The 19,116-nt window shown below is 50.3% G+C and overlaps 1 protein-coding gene across 1 annotated transcript in view; it reads right to left on the minus strand.

Moving 5' to 3' along the window:
- The window catches only part of HSPH1 (heat shock protein family H (Hsp110) member 1), a 31,719-nt gene extending 25,684 nt beyond the window's left edge, over window positions 1-6,035 (minus strand). Inside the window, exon 1 of the mRNA XM_077484095.1 lies at window positions 5,765-6,035. Coding sequence (XP_077340221.1) covers window positions 5,765-5,871 — 107 coding nt within the window. The 5' untranslated portion in view covers window positions 5,872-6,035. The remainder of the gene's footprint in view (window positions 1-5,764) is intronic.
- Between the last annotated feature and the right edge of the window lie 13,081 nt (window positions 6,036-19,116).

A 19,116-nucleotide genomic window follows, 5' to 3' on the forward strand; every position in this document is an offset into this window, starting at 1 on the left:
CTAGCACTGAAAGCGGTAACAAATGATAGATAAACTGCAGCAGCATGAAACACAAACTAATGTAACAGGATATATGGCATTATGAAAACACCTGAGGGCCAAAGGATCCTGGGAAGGTTCCCTACAATGGGGTGTCCACTAGGTCCACCAACAACATAATGGTGCCATTTATAGCCTACACAGATCTAAGAAGAGAGATCGGAAACCAGGCGGAATGCAAGTAGAAAGCTGGCGTTAAGGAAAGAGAAGGAGCACCTAATGAGTAGAGAGGATGAGGAAACCTAGAGAGAAGGGCGCAGGTTAATGGCCTGGGTGCCATTATTTTCAATCCTCAGAGAGCTGCTGATAAAACTATTAATTGTAATATATAAGCAGCCTTTGAGAAAGCCCTGATGGCACAACATGTGGGGCTAGCTCTGAGGTCATCGCGTTAAGCAGAGTCTGGACACCATATATTGGAATAATGATGAGACATGCCTTGTTTTATCTGGTGAAATGCGAGTTTTTTTCTATATAGAGTGGGTTACAAGATAGGATTCATGGGTGCCAGACACTCCTTGAACGCAAAGAGATTTATTTTCTCTTGAACAGAACTGTGGGAGAGGGTTTATGGCAAGGACACCCTTAGATAGTTGCAATGTTAATTGGCAGACTTGTAGACTTCTACAGGTAGACAACCATGCAGGGAAAGGCATCCAGCAAGACGCCACATCTGCATACGTAGAAGCGCTGTCTCCTATGGCAACAGTCTTAGAACGGTTCCTAACACAAGTTGTAACGAACTCCGTTACAATCGATTCTGGTCGATCCTTAGCCCACTGAGCTTCTAGTCTCATTACACTTGCTGATTCACTGCCACTGAATCCTGTGGGCTCTTCCAATCTTCTTACACTGCATCTTTCTCAAGCGTCACCCACCGCTTCCCTGCCGAGTGCCCTGGCTTGGCACTCCAGATAGATACTCTTCAAGCGTCACCCCCACTGGCTGGGTCCCTGGCTTGGCACCTGCTGAAATTTCCCAATTCTTCACTGCCCCCCCGATTAGTGAGAATACTGCTCCAGTACTTGCTTCAGCTACTCACTGTGGTCCCCGGTAATAAGGTGGTTGGCCCCTTAGTGACGGCAGCTTCCCCAGCCAGCTGAACAGTCACTTCTTGTTGGACTGCAAGGAGCACTCTGAACCCTACGCTGCTCTCCTGATTCTAGATAGGCTGCCTGAGGACCTAGCAACCAGATGTACCCAGGGAAGGCCCAAACTCCGGCCTAGCAGCCAAAACACACATCCACCCAGGTGGCACAGAAGCCCGATCAACTGACTCCGCCCAAATACACACACACACACACACACACACACACACACACACACACACACACACACACACACACACCCAGCAGGCTAAGGGAGCCAAGATAACTCCTGCCCATTGGCTGAGACACCCTATATACTTGCATCGCCCTTGTCTTATCTAATGTCATCAGGTACCCGGCCACCCAGCGATAAAAGAAAATTGCAGCAATTGCAGACTTAGGGTGAAATCAACTGTTCCCTAACAACTGGCCAAGGCAACTATACCTGGCAGGTAAATTTAGGAGCAACCCTGCCTAAACTTCAGAGTGCTACACATCTAAAAACTTTGGCTCTTCACTTTCACGGGTACATAACCTCTGCTGCTGAACTTGGTTTTCATGTTTCTTTTTCCAAGCCAGATAGCTGCATAATAGACTAAAAGCCTCTCCATACCCTTATGAGTTCAGACAGGTTTTTAACATTGCAGCTAGATCAAGATAATAAATGTTAATTTCCCAAGTACATCCATTAAGATGCCAACAAAAGAACTAAACATAGTAGAAACAACTATAATAACACTGGTTGTAGAGTTGTGCAAGGAAGGAACACTGGCAATACAGAAAGCTACAGTACTGCCAGTGCCAACCATTGCCATCTGCCAATGCCAGTTAGTGCAATCCAGTGCCACCTGTCAGTGCCCATCAGTTCCTACCTCAATTCTGCCCCATCAGTGCAGCCTATCAGAGCACATCAGTGAAGGAGGGAAGAAGGAGAAAAAAAAAAAAAAAAAGGGAGTTGAGATATATGTCTGTATGTCTTGGCATCAGACATGAGCAATTCTTATTGTCCGATGCCCCAGACATGCAGTTCTGGGCTTTGGGCAGAGGATTTAAATAATTGGCTCCTAACTTTTTCAGCAGGCTCCTAGAATCTAAGCAAATTTGTCAAGCCCTGCCATAGACTATTGTCAAACCCCACTCCCTGTAATCTATTAAAAAAAAAAAAAAAAAAAAAAGAAAAAAAGAAAAATTTTCACACAATGACTGCTGTAAAGTATTACATAAAAGATCTAATAGAAACAATCTACATGTATGAGAAATGTCCAGGGTAAGAAGAAGCCCTGCGTTCCAGACAGTCATCCATGAATGTACAGGGCCCTAAATGTCAGTGCCACTCAGCGCTCAGCCCACCATAGACAGGCTGCTTGCAGTGGGGCTGGACACTGAATCTATCCCTCCCGGGGGCACTAAAACACAGAGGATGCCCTGCAGCTGGACAGTTCTGTATGCAAGGCACCTTAAAATGTAAGCTGTACAAAGCGAGTACTTCAAATAATCTATATGTGGATTCTCCGCTGTGTGCATTCTAGAACATTCCAGACACTTCCTTCCCATCACCCCCGAGGTCTGGCACCAGCTCTGTACATATTTATAGATAAGTAGATAAGGCTCTGCAGCAGACATCTACATATATGAAATCTGCCATCACACAGGCTATATGATGTTATAGAATGGGAACAAGTCAGAGAAGCTCAGCTCACAGGGAGGGAATACAGCCAGGGAGATGCAGCAAAGCCAGCCACCAAGGAGAATTACATAACCGCTCCTGCATTCAGAGGAGTCGTCACCCACAGTACACATACTGGATCTAAATGCGATACATATCCCGGGGGAACCCCTACGGCCTGCAAACCTGAACGTATAGATCAGAAGTTCCCAGATAATTTTTCTGAGGCTGAAGAGGAAAACTAAGCAAGCCAGTTCACACAATACTTCTAATAGAAGAAAGTTAACTTGTATGTAAAACAGTCAGAAGGGGAGGGGGACCCCGGGCCCACACCACATCGTCTTATTTCTTAAAACTTCCAAGTATAGCAATTTTTGCATAAATTACATAGGAGACCAGTGTAGACTGCTCCAAGTATGTAATGTATGTGTGCTCCATACCTGTGGGGTCCCCTGCAAGCTGGAAATCCCTGTATGTAGTAAACACCGCTACTCCAGTGATCTCTACAATCTTTAAGATTCCATGCTAAGCGACTGCTTTGCTTCATAGAACACAGGAGGGTAGGTTGCTCGCCTGGCATGGGGACCTGAACATAAGTGATCACCTGGAGCAGTGGTGACTACAACAGTGACTTCTGGCTTCTAGAAGAATCACTGAGGTACGGCCCATAAATGCTTAGATTGGTCCAACAAAACTATGCAAAATATCTATACCTGGAGTTCAGCAATAATAAAACACATGACCTAAGGGACACCTCAGAGCAGCAAATCTCTCTGATTACTGCAATATTTGTAGTACAATAGAACTATACATGAACAAGTTTACAATGATACTTCTCACACAATAGAACAGGACACCTGTTACCCGACTCATATACTGCTTTTGGCTATACATTCCTACAAGCATGTACATAGAAGCTGTGCCAGCAGAGAAGTGCTCACTCCTATAGGGCCTCTTCTATACAAGCACAGGGTGCTCAGCCCCTATCAGCCTATGAACATGGGGTCTACTTTGCCCAATATGGGGGACCTTGTAGCACCAAGGGCATAAACTGATCAACCCTATAAATGGTGGGGGGGCCTAGTTTTATTTTTAGCCTTTTAAGCTTATTGCCCATAGGACTGTACTATGCAGAAAGTTTACATAAAGTCATTTTGAAGAATTCCCAATTCCCCATTGATTCCAATATTCCCTCCCAGTCTAAGTCCTGGAGAGCAGCCCTCATCCTTGGAAAATTTGCTTTCTTAAAAGTTAAGTGTTTTTAATCTTACCTGTATGCGTTTGCTGCTTACAGCTGACATTAAATGAAATCATGTTGTTATGGTCACTGCTACCTAGATGTTCTTTATATCAATATTGGTAACAAGCTCTGCATGGCTTGAGATTACCAGGTCCAGCAGAGCATCATTTCTAGTGGGGGCTTTGTGTTCAGTCCCCTCTTCTGGGGGACCCTTGTAATATAGTCATTGGTTTTCAGTCCCTACTCAGGGGGACCCTTGCATTATAAGTCATTGATGGTCAGGCCCTATTCTGATAACAGTCTAGTCTGTGTTTATCTGGCACTCCAAATGGAGTAATCCTTAGTGGTATAGTCTGCGGCTGCAATAGCTGGATGGCAACATATCCATAGGTTGGGTAAGAAAAAAGGTATCAAGTGTTAAAAAGGAAGGCAGCCGTCCTTCAGATTGTGTCCAGAACTCTGCAAGACATGAAAGGAAAAAACAGGGAAGGGAGGCGCCGACCTGAGTGTAGTATTAAAATGATGACTTTAATAGGATTCATTTTAAAAACGCTTACGAGATGGTAGAAGATGCATGCTTGCCAAAGTACAGTGCAGTCCTGGCATTCCACATGGCTCTGTGGGTCCCACCGCTCTTCCAGATAGCTGGCTAGAACAGATCAGTGTTTCTCCAGGAACTGACCAGTGTGGAACAGGAAGTGATGTCATCGGCATCTGATTGGCTCTGCCTTGGTCCATTCAGACGCTGGTGACATCACTTCCTGTGCCACAGTCCACGCTGGTCAGTGTGGCGCTTCCTGGTGAAACACTGATCTTTTCCAGAGGTGGGACCCACAGAGCCAAGTGGAATGCCAAGACCGCACTTCACCTTGACAAGCATGCATCTTCTATTATCATTTAAGCGTTTTTAATCTTATCCTTTTAATACTACACTCCGGTCAGCACCTCCCCTCCCTGTTTTATTCCTTACATGCCCTATTCTGAGTTTACAATACAGCCCCTCAGATGCAATAAAAGATTCCCAAGAGAATACCAGAGATCATACCCTCAGCCTGGCACCACGCTCCTGATTAATGAATCTGGCGTATGGCAGGGGGCCCCCCATACCAAATATTACAGACAATAATTAGGCCAATTAATTTACATTATCATCTAAAGCAGGCGTTTCATGAGTGCATTTGAAACTTTAATAAATACCTGTACAATTTGTGTGCATTGCCGTGCCCAGTGTTGCTCACATAGCTGTGGTCGTGTCACATCACATTGCCTCACAACTGACCTGATGTGTAGTTTTCTAGGCGTTACAGCTCCCCGATACTACCACTGATGTCAATGTAAATGCGCCGAGATGCATTTATAAAGTGTTACTAGCCAAGGTGACAGTACATAAGTCTATGCAATGGAAGCATCTGGCATGCCCCCCAAAGAGCTCAACCGTCAAGGCTCAGCCCCCCAAATGCTCCACAGCCAAGGCTCAGCCCTCCTGTGGCGGCTCAGCCCCCCAGATGCTCCATGGTGGAGGCTCAGGCCCCCCCCCACATGGAGGCTCAACACCCCCCTCCCCAACAGCCCCCCCACGTGGAGGCTCAGCCCCCTCAACAGCCCCCCCCCCCCCCCACGGGGGGAGGCTCAGACCCCTAGAAACTCCACAGTGGAGGCTGTCACACCATGACCCCAGAGGATCTGACAGCCACTGTCAGTGCCCCATCCCTCTGCCTTCTCTATACTCACGGGGTACATCTGTCGCTGAACTCATTGGCCACGGTCTCGATGCCACCAGCTCTGGCGATGGCGACATGACAGTTCTGAAATCCCAGGTCGAAGCCGACCACAGACATGATGAGGCGAGCAGTCCAACCACTTCAATGCCGGTAGTCGGGATCTCGCTGCAGCGCCGCCTGAGTCAGTCTGGTTGGGGGAGGAGGAGGCGCTTCATATAGCTGCTGTGGAAGAAGATTCCAGAAGCTGCAGAATCTCAGCACTAGCCGGTTACACGTGCTGCTTCCGCTTCCGCGTTCTGGACTTTTCTCGAGATCTCCTCGGGTTCAGCCAATGGGAGAGAATTCTGGGTGAGTACGTCAGTAGTCACCACGGGAACTGAGACGCTGCGGTTACTAGGGAGAGGAGAATACCTCATCTTGTTCTCCAGCTTCACCTACATCATTAGTGCTCAATTATAATATAATTATAAGATATAACTGTGTTCTCTATGGAGTTCATACTGTGTAGTGATAGTATGGTGTATAATAGATCACAACCCAAGGCTTGATTTTTTAGTTTTGGATAAAGCAGGAAGGCATTAGAACCCCTGTCAGTTTTTTCTGTCTGTCTTCACCGATTTCTCCTGTTTATCACTGACAGTGAAAGTAAAAGAAAATCCCTATTATGGATTGTCACCAAAACAGGAATAGAAAAGGGGTCAGTTCACTAAGAGTTAAGTAATGGCTAATATTATGCGGTAAATAACAGCATGCGGTAACAATTGTGCAAGTGTTCAATTCACTAAGAATTTGGAGATAAATACAGAATGCGGTATTTGTTCAGATTAGTGGTAATTACCGCAGTGAGCTGGTTGTTAAGGAGTGGACCGGAAAGAAGGCTGCCATGTCCTTAACAACCGATGACTCATCAGCTGTCAGCAGGCTTCCCGCTGACAGCTGATTGTAATAAAAATAAGCCAACAATTAAAAAGTATGAAAAAAAGGATTTTAAGGGAAACCCCACGCCAAAAAAAAAAACCAAGGTGGTGTCCCCCCCTAAAATTCATACCAGACCCTTATCCGAGCAGATCAGGAAAGCGGGGACAAGCGAGCGCCCTCAACATGGGGGGGGGGGGGTGTTTTGGGGCAGGGCCCCCCCATCCCAAAGCACCTTGTCCCCATGTTGATGGAGACAAGGGCCTGATCCCCACAACCATGGCTGTTGGTTGTGGGGGCTTTCGGGAGGGGTCTAATCAGAATCTGGAAGCCCCCTGTAAGCAGAGGCCCCCAGATCCTGTCCCCCTCCCCCATTCACCAAAAAAAGTGTCACAAGGTAATAAAAACACACACAGTTTTTGACAATTCTTTTATTAAAAAATAAAAAATAGTGTCCCCCGATGTAAATCAGCTGCCAATCATGCCGCCCACCGGACCCGGAAAAAACAAAACGCTCCCACCATCGGTGAAAGCTGGCTACCCACTGCAGGCTGATATTTCTTATATAGGTAAGGGGCAGGGCCATCTGGCTATGTCACCTGGTAGCCCGACCCCTTGTGAAGTCACAGGCCGGTGGGTCGTGACATCACAAGGAGCTGGGCCACCAGGTGACGTACCCAGATGGCCCCACCCCTTACCCATATAAGAAATGGCAGTAGGCGGCCAACCTTCACAGACAGGGGGAACTTATTTCTTTTCTTTTTCGGGTTCAGCAGGCAGCATGCAGCCTGATTGATGGTGGATTTACATTGTGGGACACTGTTTTTTTATTTCTTATTTTCTAATAAAATAATTGTCAAAAATTGTGTCTGTGTTTTTATTACCTTGTGACCCTTTTCTGGTGAACGGGTAAGAGAAGGATGTACAAAATACTCATTCACGTGGGGGGAGGGCAGTATCTGGGGGCCCCGTTCTTAATGGGGGCTTCTAGATTCCGATTAGCCCCCAAACCACACCCCATGTTGAGGGCATATGGCCTGGTATGGTTCCGGGGGGGGGGGGGGGTGTGGGCGCTCGCTTGTCCCCCCCTTTCCTAACATGTCAGGCTGCATGCCCGGATAAGGATCTGGCATGGATTTTGGAGGATTTTTATTTTTTATTTTGGCATGGGCCAAGTATGGACTGTCAGCTTTTTATTTTATTTTAAATCAGCTGTGAGCGGGGAAGCAAGTTGAAAAATGCCCTTGCTATTGGTGTAGGCCATTTACATACCTCCTATAGCCTGACTGGAAAACTTCTAGGACATTTCTAAGAGACACCTAGCTGGTAATGTTCAGCTTCACCATCATAGGAGTAAGCTCTGTTTTTGATTCAAACTCCCTTTTATGTGATTTATCTCCCCTGATGCAGTAGCTTTAAGCTCAGAGTTTAGGAGCTGGCTCCTGGGATGGTGGAGGGGAATAGTGATGGCCGAACGGTTCGCCCGGCGGTCGTTTCGCGGCGAATTTCGGCTGTTCGCGATTCGCCCGATCGGCGGACTATTGCCGCCGTTCGCCCGGTGGACTTCCGTGTTTACTGTGTAAAAGAACTTTGACCTATGATGACACATCCATCATGGGGTACAGGACAGCCAATTGAGACATTACAGCACATGGACACTTGGACATTCCCCCTAACTTATAAATACACGGGATCCGGCGGCCATTTTACATTCTTTCTTCTGTCACTATAGGGAGAGGTTGCTGTGTGGAGCAGGGAGAGATTGCAGTGACCCAAATCGCTAGCTATTTGGTACACAAAAGTTCTTTTCAGGACTGGTATAGGTGTTAGGTGTAGTTCAGGATATAGGTTTGAGGCAGTGCTGTGCTAGTGATTGTTGCAGCAGCCTGAGTGTCTTTTGTCAGTTTAGAGCAGTGTTTCTCAATTCCAGTCCTCATGGCCCACTAACAGGTCATGTTTTCAGGCTTTCCATTATTTTGCACAGGTGATTTGATCAGTTTCACTGCCTTAGTAATTACCACAGCTGTTTCATCTGAGGGAAATCCTGAAAACATGACCTGTTAGTGGGCCATGAGGACTGGAATTGAGAAACACTGGTTTAGAGAAAGGGACAGGACGGTGTGTGCTGCAGGGAGAGTCAGTTTAATCATTAGTTGTTACTATCAGGTCCACAAAAGTGCTATTCCAGTAACCAGTTATTGTTCCAGCAGCCTCTGTTTTGTCAGTTTATATAGGGACAGGCAGGAAGCTATGTGTGAGGCAGTGAGGGTCAGTTTAATCAGTAGCTGTTACTATATTAGGTCCACAAAGGTTCTTTTCAGGACTGGTATCAGTGGTATGGTAATAGGCTTGTACACGTATAATATTCTTTCTTCCAAATATAGAAAGAATATTATACTTGACTGCTGCCCTTCTGCTGCAGTCTGCTAATCAGTCACAACCTACTTGTTCCACAAAGGTCCTTATAAGGACTGGTAAGGTATAGGGTACTACAGTACATAGGGTTGAGTGAGGTACAGTCTGCTATTCTATAAGGACTGGTATAGGTCCACAATACATAGGGTTGAGGTGCACTACTGCTGACCGCTGCCCTATACTGCAGCAGTCCTTTATCAGTATAGGGACTGACGTACAGTCTGCTAATCAGTCACACACAACCTACTTGTTCCACAAAGGTCCTTATAAGGACTGGTAACCTGGTCTAGGGTGCTACAGTACATAGGGTTGAGTGAGGTACAGTCTGCTATTCTATAAGGACTGGTATAGGTCCACAATACATAGGGTTGAGGTGCACTACTGCTGACCGCTGCCCTATACTGCAGCAGTCCTTTATCAGTATAGGGACTGACGTACAGTCTGCTAATCAGTCACAACCTACTTGTTCCACAAAGGTCCTTATAAGGACTGGTAAGGTATAGGGTACTACAGTACATAGGGTTGAGTGAGGTACAGTCTACTATTCTATAAGGACTGGTATAGGTCCACAATACATAGGGTTGAGATGCACTACTGCTGACCGCTGCCCTATACTGCAGCAGTCCTTCATCAGTATAGGGGCTGACGTACAGTCTGCTAATCAGTCACACACAACCTACTTGTTCCACAAAGGTCCTTATAAGGACTGGTAAGGTATAGGGTACTACAGTACATAGGGTTGAGTGAGGTACAGTCTGCTATTCCATAAGGACTGGTATAGGTCCACAATATATAGGGTTGAGGTGCACTACTGCTGACCACTGCCCTATACTGCAGCAGTCCTTTATCAGTATAGGGACTGACGTACAGTCTGCTAATCAGTCACAACCTACTTGTTCCACAAAGGTCCTTATAAGGACTGGTAAGGTATAGAGTACTACAGTACATAGGGTTGAGTGAGGTACAGTCTGCTATTCTATAAGGACTGGTATAGGTCCACAATACATAGGGATGAAGTGCACTACTGCTGACCGCTGCCCTATACTGCAGCAGTCCTTCATCAGTATAGGGACTGACGTACAGTCTGCTAATCAGTCACACACAACCTACTTGTTCCACAAAGGTCCTTATAAGGACTGGTAAGGTATAGGGTACTACAGTACATAGGGTTAAGTGAGGTACAGTCTGCTATTCCTTAAGGACTGGTATAGGTCCACAATACATAGGGTTGAAGTGCACTACTGCTGACCGCTGCCCCATACTGCAGCAGTCCTTCATCAGTATAGGGACTGAGAGTTTTGTCACAGGGTCATTTAAAAAATGACAGGCAGAGGAAGAGGCAGGCCCTTCCGCAGGGGTGGTAGGGGTAGGGCAGGAGCAACAGGCTTGAGCCAAAGTGGGAAGTTGCAGAAGGTGCGTTCAATTACTTTAAAGGACGCACCAGACTTGGTTGAGTGGCTCACTCAGCCTTACTCTTCTGCACCCTCCTCATCCTCTCGATCTGCACCCTCTTCTTCACTCTCTGCTATGTGCACCCCCAAAGACACTACCACCAACAACACCAACACCACCACATACCTTCCGCTTGAGTCACAGGAATTATTTTCCGATCCATATCAAGGCATTTCTGATGCGCAGCCACTCTTGGTATTGGATCAGGAAGAGGAGGTAGCAACAACCGCTACTTAGCAGTCTGACGACAGTACCCAGATCAGCCCAAGGAGGAGGTTGGTCCCGGTGTTGCTGCCTACTCCGAGATCTCTATTTATAGCGGTGGGGAAGGTGACGTTGATGATGATGTGTCTAGTGATGTCACGTGGGTGCCCACAAGAGAGGAAGAGGAGGGGAGTTCAGAGGGAGATATGGACCAGCAGATAGGGAGGAGAAGCAGGAATAACTTACATTGCACAGGAGGGACAAAGCAGACTGCAAACGTATCAGGAGCGAGTCATCGACCATGTACGGTCACATCTGGCGCTCCCAGGACACCGGCACATGACTCCGCAGTGTGGGCTTTTTTTAACGTGTCCGCTGCTGACAATAGCATTGCCATCTGCAATCTTTGCAGTCAACGCATTAGTCGCGGTAAGCCCAACACTCACCTAGGGATGACCGCCTTAAGAAGGCACATGAGCAGCCATCACCGAGCCCAGTGGGAGCAACGGAACACACAAAGCCACACTCCAGGCTCTCACCGTCCAGCCTCGTCTTCTACTTCTCCTTCTCCTCTCTCCTCACAATTGTCCTCCACTCCACCTTCCATCACGCCAAGCTCACGTTTTTCTGCAAAAAGGCAGGCTTCCGTGGGCCTAATGTTCGAGCGTAAAAAAATGATGACGCCGGATAACCCTCTTGTCCAACGGTTGACGGCTGGCTTGTCAGAACTCATAGCCCACCAACTACTGCCATATAAACTGGTGGACTCGGAGGCCTTTCGAAAATTTGTGGCCATTGGAACACCACAATGGAAGGTCCCAGGAAGGAAGTATTTCTTAGAGAAGGGCATCCCAGAGCTATATGGCCATGTTCAGCGGCAAGTGAATGTATCTCTGGCACACAGTGTCGGTGCCAAGATACATCTGACCACAGACACGTGGTCTAGCAAACACGGGCAGGGAAGGTATATCACTTTTACTGCCCAATGGGTGAACCTTCTGACGGCCGTCAAGCATGTAACCCGTGGCACCCATGTAGATTTGGGTTTACCGCCACGGATTGCATGCAGGCCTGGCTCTTCTTCTCCTCCTCCTCCTCCTACTCCATCCTCCTCCCTCTCCTCCTCGGCTGACTCCTCCTTTTCCACTGCTAGCCTCTCTTCCGCTGCGCCGCCCAAGCTCCCCAGAACCTATTCGACATGCCAGGTGAAACGTTGCCATGCCGTGCTGCGTCTGTTGTGCCTGGAAGCCAAGAGCCACACTGGCCCGGCACTCCTTTCAGCTTTGCGTTCACAGGCAGATCAGTGGCTAACACTGCTCAATTTGACAGTTGGTAAAGTGGTGTGTGACAACCAGGGCTGGTGCAAGGATTTTTGACACCCTAGGCGAAACCTCATTTTGTCGCCCCCACTTTGGCTCCGCCCCTGACTCCACCCCCTTTGCCCCTGTAACACATGTGACTTGACACATACACTGACCTACCTGACACATACACTTGCCTACCTGACCAGGGCCAGTGCTAGCCTATTTTGTGCCCTAGGCAAGACCAGCTAATTGGGGGAAGGGGAGAGGGGGGCTAAGAGAGAGGGGGACTGAGAGGGGGCTGAAAAAGAGGGGGTAGGAGGGAGGGCTGAGAGAGAGGGAGGCTGAGAGAGTGGGGGCTGAGGCTGGCTAAGAATGGAGGGAGGGCTAAGAGAGGGGGGCTGAGAGTGATGGGTGGGCTGAGAGTGACGGGTGGGCTAAGAGAGGGGGGCTGAGAGAGAGGTAGAAGGGAGGGCTGAGAGAGGGGGGTTAAGAGAGTGGGGGCTGATAGAGACAGGTGGGCTAAGAGAATAGGGAGGGCTGAGACAGAAGAGAGGGGGCCGAGAGAGGGGGGGTGATAGAAAAGGGAGGGCTAGGAGAGAAGGGAGGGGGCTTAGAGAGAGGGGGATGAGAGAATAGGGAGGGCTGAGAGAGGGAGGATGGCTGAGAGAGACTGGTGGGTGAGAAAAGAGGGGGGCTTAGAGAGAGGGGGTGGCTGAGAGTATAGGGATGGCTAAGAGAGGGGGGATGAGTGAGAGAGAAGGGAGGGGGGGTGATCGAGGGTGGAGGGCTGAGAGGAGGGGAGGACTGAGAGGGGGGCTTAGAGAGAGGGGTGCTGAGAAAGAAGGGAAGGGGCTTAGAGAGAGGGGTAGGGCTGAGTGAGGGGTGCTGAGAGAGAGAGAAGTAGGAGGGAGGGCTGAGGGAGAGGGGGGTTAAGAGAGTGGGGGCTGAGAGGGGGCTGATAGAGACAGGTGGGCTGAGAGAATAGGGAGGGGTGAGAGAGAAGAGAGGAGGCTGAGAGAATAGGGTGGGCCAAGAGAGGGGGGCTGAGAGAAAAGGGAGGGCTAGGAGAGAGGGGAGGGGGCTTAGAGAGAGGGGGCTGAGAGAATAGGGAGGGCTGAGAGAGGGAGGATGGCTGACAGAGACTGGTGGGTGAGAAAAGAGGGGGGCTTAGAGAGAGGGGGGGCTGAGAGTATAGGGATGGCTAGAAGAGGGGGGGTGATCGAGGGGGGCTGAGAGAGAAGGGAGGGGGGCTGATCGAGGGGGCTGAGAGGGGAGGGGGCTTAGAGAGAGAGAGAGGGGGCTGAGAGAATAGGGAGGGCTGAGAGAGGGAGGATGGCTGAGAGAGACTGGTGGGTGAGAAAAGAGGGGGGCTTAGAGAGAGGGGGTGGCTGAGAGTATAGGGATGGCTAAGAGAGGGGGGATGAGTGAGAGAGAAGGGAGGGGGGGTGATCGAGGGTGGAGGGCTGAGAGGAGGGGAGGACTGAGAGGGGGGGCTTAGAGAGAGGGGTGCTGAGAAAGAAGGGAAGGGGCTTAGAGAGAGGGGGAGGGCTGAGTGAGAGGTGCTGAGAGAGAGAGAAGTAGGAGGGAGGGCTGAGGGAGAGGGGGGTTAAGAGAGTGGGGGCTGAGAGGGGGGCTGATAGAGACAGGTGGGCTGAGAGAATAGGGAGGGGTGAGAGAGAAGAGAGGAGGCTGAGAGAATAGGGTGGGCCGAGAGAGGGGGGCTGAGAGAAAAGGGAGGGCTAGGAGAGAAGGGAGGGGGCTTAGAGAGAGGGGGCTGAGAGAATAGGGAGGGCTGAGAGAGGGAGGATGGCTGAGAGAGACTGGTGGGTGAGAAAAGAGGGGGGCTTAGAGAGAGGGGGGGCTGAGAGTATAGGGATGGCTAGAAGAGGGGGGGTGATCGAGGGGGGCTGAGAGAGAAGGGAGGGGGGCTGATCGAGGGGGGCTGAGAGGGGAGGGGGCTGAGAGGGGAGGGGGCTGAGGGTATAGGGATGGCTAGGAGAGGGGGGGTGATCGAGGGGGGCTGAGAGAGAAGGGAGGGGGCTGATCGAGGGGGGCTGAGAGGGGAGGGGGCTTAGAGAGAGGGGAGGACTGAGAGAGAGGGGGAGGAGGAGTTTAAAGGAGATGAGAGACCCCTAGCCCTGCTCCTGTAGTCCCACCTCTGTCCCAGTCTCTGTCTGCAGGTGTGTATGACACACAGTACCTTCTATACCATGATGCCAGTCTCCTGCTTCGATCCGTCCAATTCTAGCAGCTCCCGCTGCAGCCTGCGCCTCCTGCCCATCCTCTGTGACAGCTCTGTGCCCCCAGTGAGCGGTGAGCCTGTCATCCAGCTTCGGAGAGGAACTTGGAGAAGTCCGTGCTCTGGAAGCATGGGGTACTCTGCGCGCGCTTGCCTCCTGGGGGAGGCGGGGTCAGGGGGCGATGTCACGGAGGAGGCGTGGCCACGGTGGAGCTCTTCTCCTGAGTCCCCGGCTCTCCGGCTTATCTGCTCTCTGCCAGCCCCTCACTGTTCACGGCCATGTAGCGATGGATGCCTGGCCGCCCACACCTCCCCAACTTCACACATTAGAGAGCGCCCTGGGGTTGGACCTGTGACACTGGACCTGTGACACTCTTTGGCTGATATAAGAGCAGAGAGGGGGGATTACTCATCTGAAAACATATAAGAGCGGAGAGCCAGGGCGGGGGCGCTGCGTGACATGGCTCTGTGGAGGACAGTGTAAAATAGCCAGCAGCCGGGCGCCCTAGGCGGCAGTGCGCCCTAGGCGGTTGCCTAATCCGCCTAGTGGTAGCGCCGGCCCTGGTGACAACGGTGCCAATCTGCTTAGCGCATTGAAACAGGGCAAAATCACGCCAGTGCCATGCATGGCACACGTCTTAAACTTGGTCGCACAGCGATTCGTTGTCAAATACCCTGGGGTCCAGGACATCTTGCGGCAGACAAGGAAAATCTCAGCCCATTTCAGAAGATCTTACACGGCCATGGCTCGCCTTGCTGACATTCAGCGGCGACACAATCTGCCGGTCAGACGTCTTATTTGCGATTGCCCGACGCGATGGAACTCAACCTATATGCTCGATAGGCTGCTCCAGCAGAAACGTGCAGTTAACGTCTACCTGTATGAACTCTGCGGCAGAATAGGTTCTGGGGAGCTGGGTTTTTTTTCACCGCGCCAGTGAAAAAAACAGTGCATGCATCGCTCATGCGCGATGCATGCAGACTTCTGCGGCCATTTGAGGAGATCACCAAACTGGTCAGTCGCAGCCATGGCGCCATCAGTGACATGGTACCTTATGCCTTCTTTATGGAGCGTGCATTGCGTCGTGTCATTGATCAAGCTGTGGAGGAGCAGGAGTGGGAAGATGAGGAAGTCGCAATGCTGGTTGAATTCCCAGGGGGGGCTACTCTATCTGAGACAAGTCAACAACAGGAGTCTGAAGAGGAGTCAGAGGAGGACGGTGCCGGGGCGGATGAGGAGGAGCAAGAAGAGCATGCTTTAAACCTTTCTGGGATCCCTGTTGTGCGTGGATGGGGAGAGGAGAATGAAGAGGACGACATTATCCTGGATGATGAGCAGGAGCCAGGCCACCACACCGCTTCCAGTTTAGTGCAAATGGGGGCTTTCATGCTCCAGTATTTTAATAGGGACCCCCGTATAAAAAGCATAAGGGTCAAGGACCAGTACTGGGTGGCAACGTACTTAGACACCGGTACAAACACAAAATGGAGGAAATGTTACCGCCGTCACCGAGGGCTGTCAGAATGGAGCACTTCCAGGCCTTGCTTCGAGAAATGCTGCATTCTGCTTTTGCGTGCACTGGCAGAGGAGCAATTCCCACTCCCAGAGAAGGAGTTGCGGGTACCAATCCAACAGCGCCTGCAAGAAGAGGCCGGTTTGAAGATGTGTTGGTGACTTCGGATATAAGGTCATTCTTTCAACCGACCCATCGACAGATGTCATCCGGATCCAGCATCAGGGAGCGCCTAGACCGCCAGGTGTCCGGCTACATCGGGTTAACGGCCGATGTGGACGCTCTGAGGAGTGATGAACCCCTGGACTACTGGGTGGGCAGGCTTGACCTCTGGCCAGAGCTTGCCCAATTTGCAATCGAACTGTTGGCTTGCCCCTCGTCCACTGTCCTGTCCGAAAGGACGTTCAGCGCAGCAGGGGGGATCGTGACCGATAAGCGTACTCGCCTAGCTCACGACAGTGTTAACTACCTCACATTTCTAAAAATGAATGAGGCATGGATCTCGGAGGAATTCAACACATGTGACCAGTAGACCATGTATATGTCTAGAAACGATTTTTTAAATCGAGCACACAGACCTTCTTTCTTCATTTGGTTCACTTCCTTGTCCAAAAAAAGCACACCGTACTATATGCCAGTACCCTCCTGTTTGAAGAGGTTGAGCGGTGTCATATTTCTACTGGGGCTGCTTATTATGAGGGGCTCCCACCATCCCTGTGCTGTGCTGACTTCCTCCTGGGGCTGTACCTCTGCTGTGCATATTATGAGGGGCTCCCACCATCCCTGTGCTATGCTCATTATGAGGGGCTCCCACCATCCCTGTGCTGTGCTGACTTCCTCCTGGGGCTGTTTATTATGAGGGGCTCCCACCATCCCTGTGCTATTCTGACATCCTCCTGGGGCTGCTTATTATGAGGGGCTCCCACCATCCCTGTGCTATGCTCATTATGAGGGGCTCCCACCATCCCTGTGCTGTGCTGATTTCCTCCTGGGGCTGCTTATTATGAGGGGCTCCCACCATCCCTGTGCTATGCTGACATCTTCCTGGGGCTGCTTATTATGAGGGGCTCCCACCATCCCTGTGCTGTGCTGACTTCCTCCTGGGGCTGTACCTCTGCTGTGCATATTATGAGGGGCTCCCACCATCCCTGTGCTATGCTCATTATGAGGGGCTCCCACCATCCCTGTGCTGTGCTGACTTCCTCCTGGGGCTGCTTATTATGAGGGCTCCCACCATCCCTGTGCTATGCTGACATCCTCCTGCGGCTGCTTTTTATGAGTGGCTCCCACCATCCCTGTGCTATGCTCACTATGAGGACCTCCCACCATCCCTGTGCTGTGCTGACTTCCTCCTGGGGCTGCTTATTATGAGGGGCTCCCACCATCCCTGTGCTGTGCTGACTTCCTCCTGGGGCTGTACCTCTGCTGTGCATATTATGAGGGGCTCCCACCATCCCTGTGCTATGCTCATTATGAGGGGCTCCCACCATCCCTGTGCTATGCTGACTTCCTCCTGGGGCTGCTTATGGTGCAGGTGTCAGTGCTGTATATCACGGTGCTGGTGTCAGTGCTGTATATCACGGTGCTGGTGTCAGTGCTTTATGTCACGCTGCTGATGTCAGTGCTCTCTATCACGGTGCTGGTTTCAGATCACTCTATCACGGAGCAGGTGTCATTGCTGTATGTCACGCTGCTGATGTCAGTGCTGTATATCACGGTGCTGGTGTCAGTGCTGTATATCACGGTGCTGGTGTCAGTGCTGTATATCACGGTGCTGGTGTGAGTGCTTTATGTCACACTGCTGATGTCAGTGCTCTCTATCACGGTGCTGGTGTCAGATCACTCTATCACGGTGCAGGTGTCATTGCTGTATGTCACGCTGCTGATGTCAGTGCTGTATATCACGGTGCTGGTGTGAGTGCTTTATGTCACGCTGCTGATGTCAGTGCTCTCTATCACGGTGCTGATGTCAGATCACTCTATCACGGTGCAGGTGTCATTGCTGTATGTCACGCTGCTGATGTCAGTGCTGTATATCACGGTGCTGGTGTCAGTGCTGTATATCACAGTGCTGGTGTCAGTGCTGTATATATCGGTGCTGGTGTCAGTGCTGTATATATCGGTGCTGGTGTCAGTGCTGTATATCACGGTGCTGGTGTGAGTGCTTTATGTCACGCTGCTGATGTCAGTGCTCTCTATCTCGGTGCTGGTGTCAGATCACTCTATCACGGTGCAGGTGTCATTGCTGTATGTCACGCTGCTGATGTCAGTGCTGTATATCACGGTGCTGGTGTCAGTGCTGTATATCACGGTGCTGGTGTCAGTGCTGTATATCACGGTGCTGGTGTGAGTGCTTTATGTCACGCTGCTGATGTCAGTGCTCTCTATCACGGTGCTGGTGTCAGATCACTCTATCACGGTGCAGGTGTCATTGCTGTATGTCACGCTGCTGATGTCAGTGCTGTATATCACGGTGCTGGTGTGAGTGCTTTATGTCACGCTGCTGATGTCAGTGCTCTCTATCACGGTGCTGATGTCAGATCACTCTATCACAGTGCAGGTGTCATTGCTGTATGTCACGCTGCTGATGTCAGTGCTCTCTATCACGGTGCTGGTGTCAGATCACTCTATCACAGTGCAGGTATCATTGCTGTATGTCACGCTGCTGGTGATCATCTCCTGCACCCTCTTCTTTGCCTACCCTGACCTTCCTTCTCCTCCATTGCCTTCATGCGCTCCACAGTCCTGAATTGTCACAACAATTTCACATATAAAAAAATAATGCTTATAGTTGTCGATCCCAGATTCACCTCATACATGTCTTATGTCATTGGCCATGTGGTGGGACTATGTTTGCACAGCTAGTAATTATTTTGTGGCTGCAAATTTGACCTGTAGGTTTGCAAAGTTCGCCTCCCATTGAAGTCAATGGGGCCCGCCGCAAACGTTACGGTTCGCGAACTATCGGCCGCGTTCGCGGTCCGCGTTCGCGAAACGTCCCGTCGGAAGTTCGTCCATCATTACCAGAGAGTCTACATTGTCACAGATCAGCTGCGGAGCTGATCTGTGTCTCACCTTTACTGCAGTGGGTCGGCTGGCATCTGTTGTCCATTGTCAGGTGTTCAGCTCTGTGCACTCTGCAGCTATGGGCGTCGACGCCCTTCACCTGTTGCCTGATATATGTTTCCTTCCTGCTACTTCCTGTCCAGCCCCTCATGTGCTTCTCTATTTAAATCCCTTCCTAACTTGCTACCATTGCTTGAGCAACGTTTGTTTCTGAAGCTCCCCTGTGTAACCTGTTTTACCTGACTTCTCGTGA

Source organism: Lithobates pipiens, unplaced genomic scaffold (assembly GCF_037356315.1).
Source record: "Lithobates pipiens isolate NorthernLeopardFrog02 unplaced genomic scaffold, aLitPip1_a1.2 Scaffold_16, whole genome shotgun sequence".
Taxonomy (NCBI): domain Eukaryota; kingdom Metazoa; phylum Chordata; class Amphibia; order Anura; family Ranidae; genus Lithobates; species Lithobates pipiens.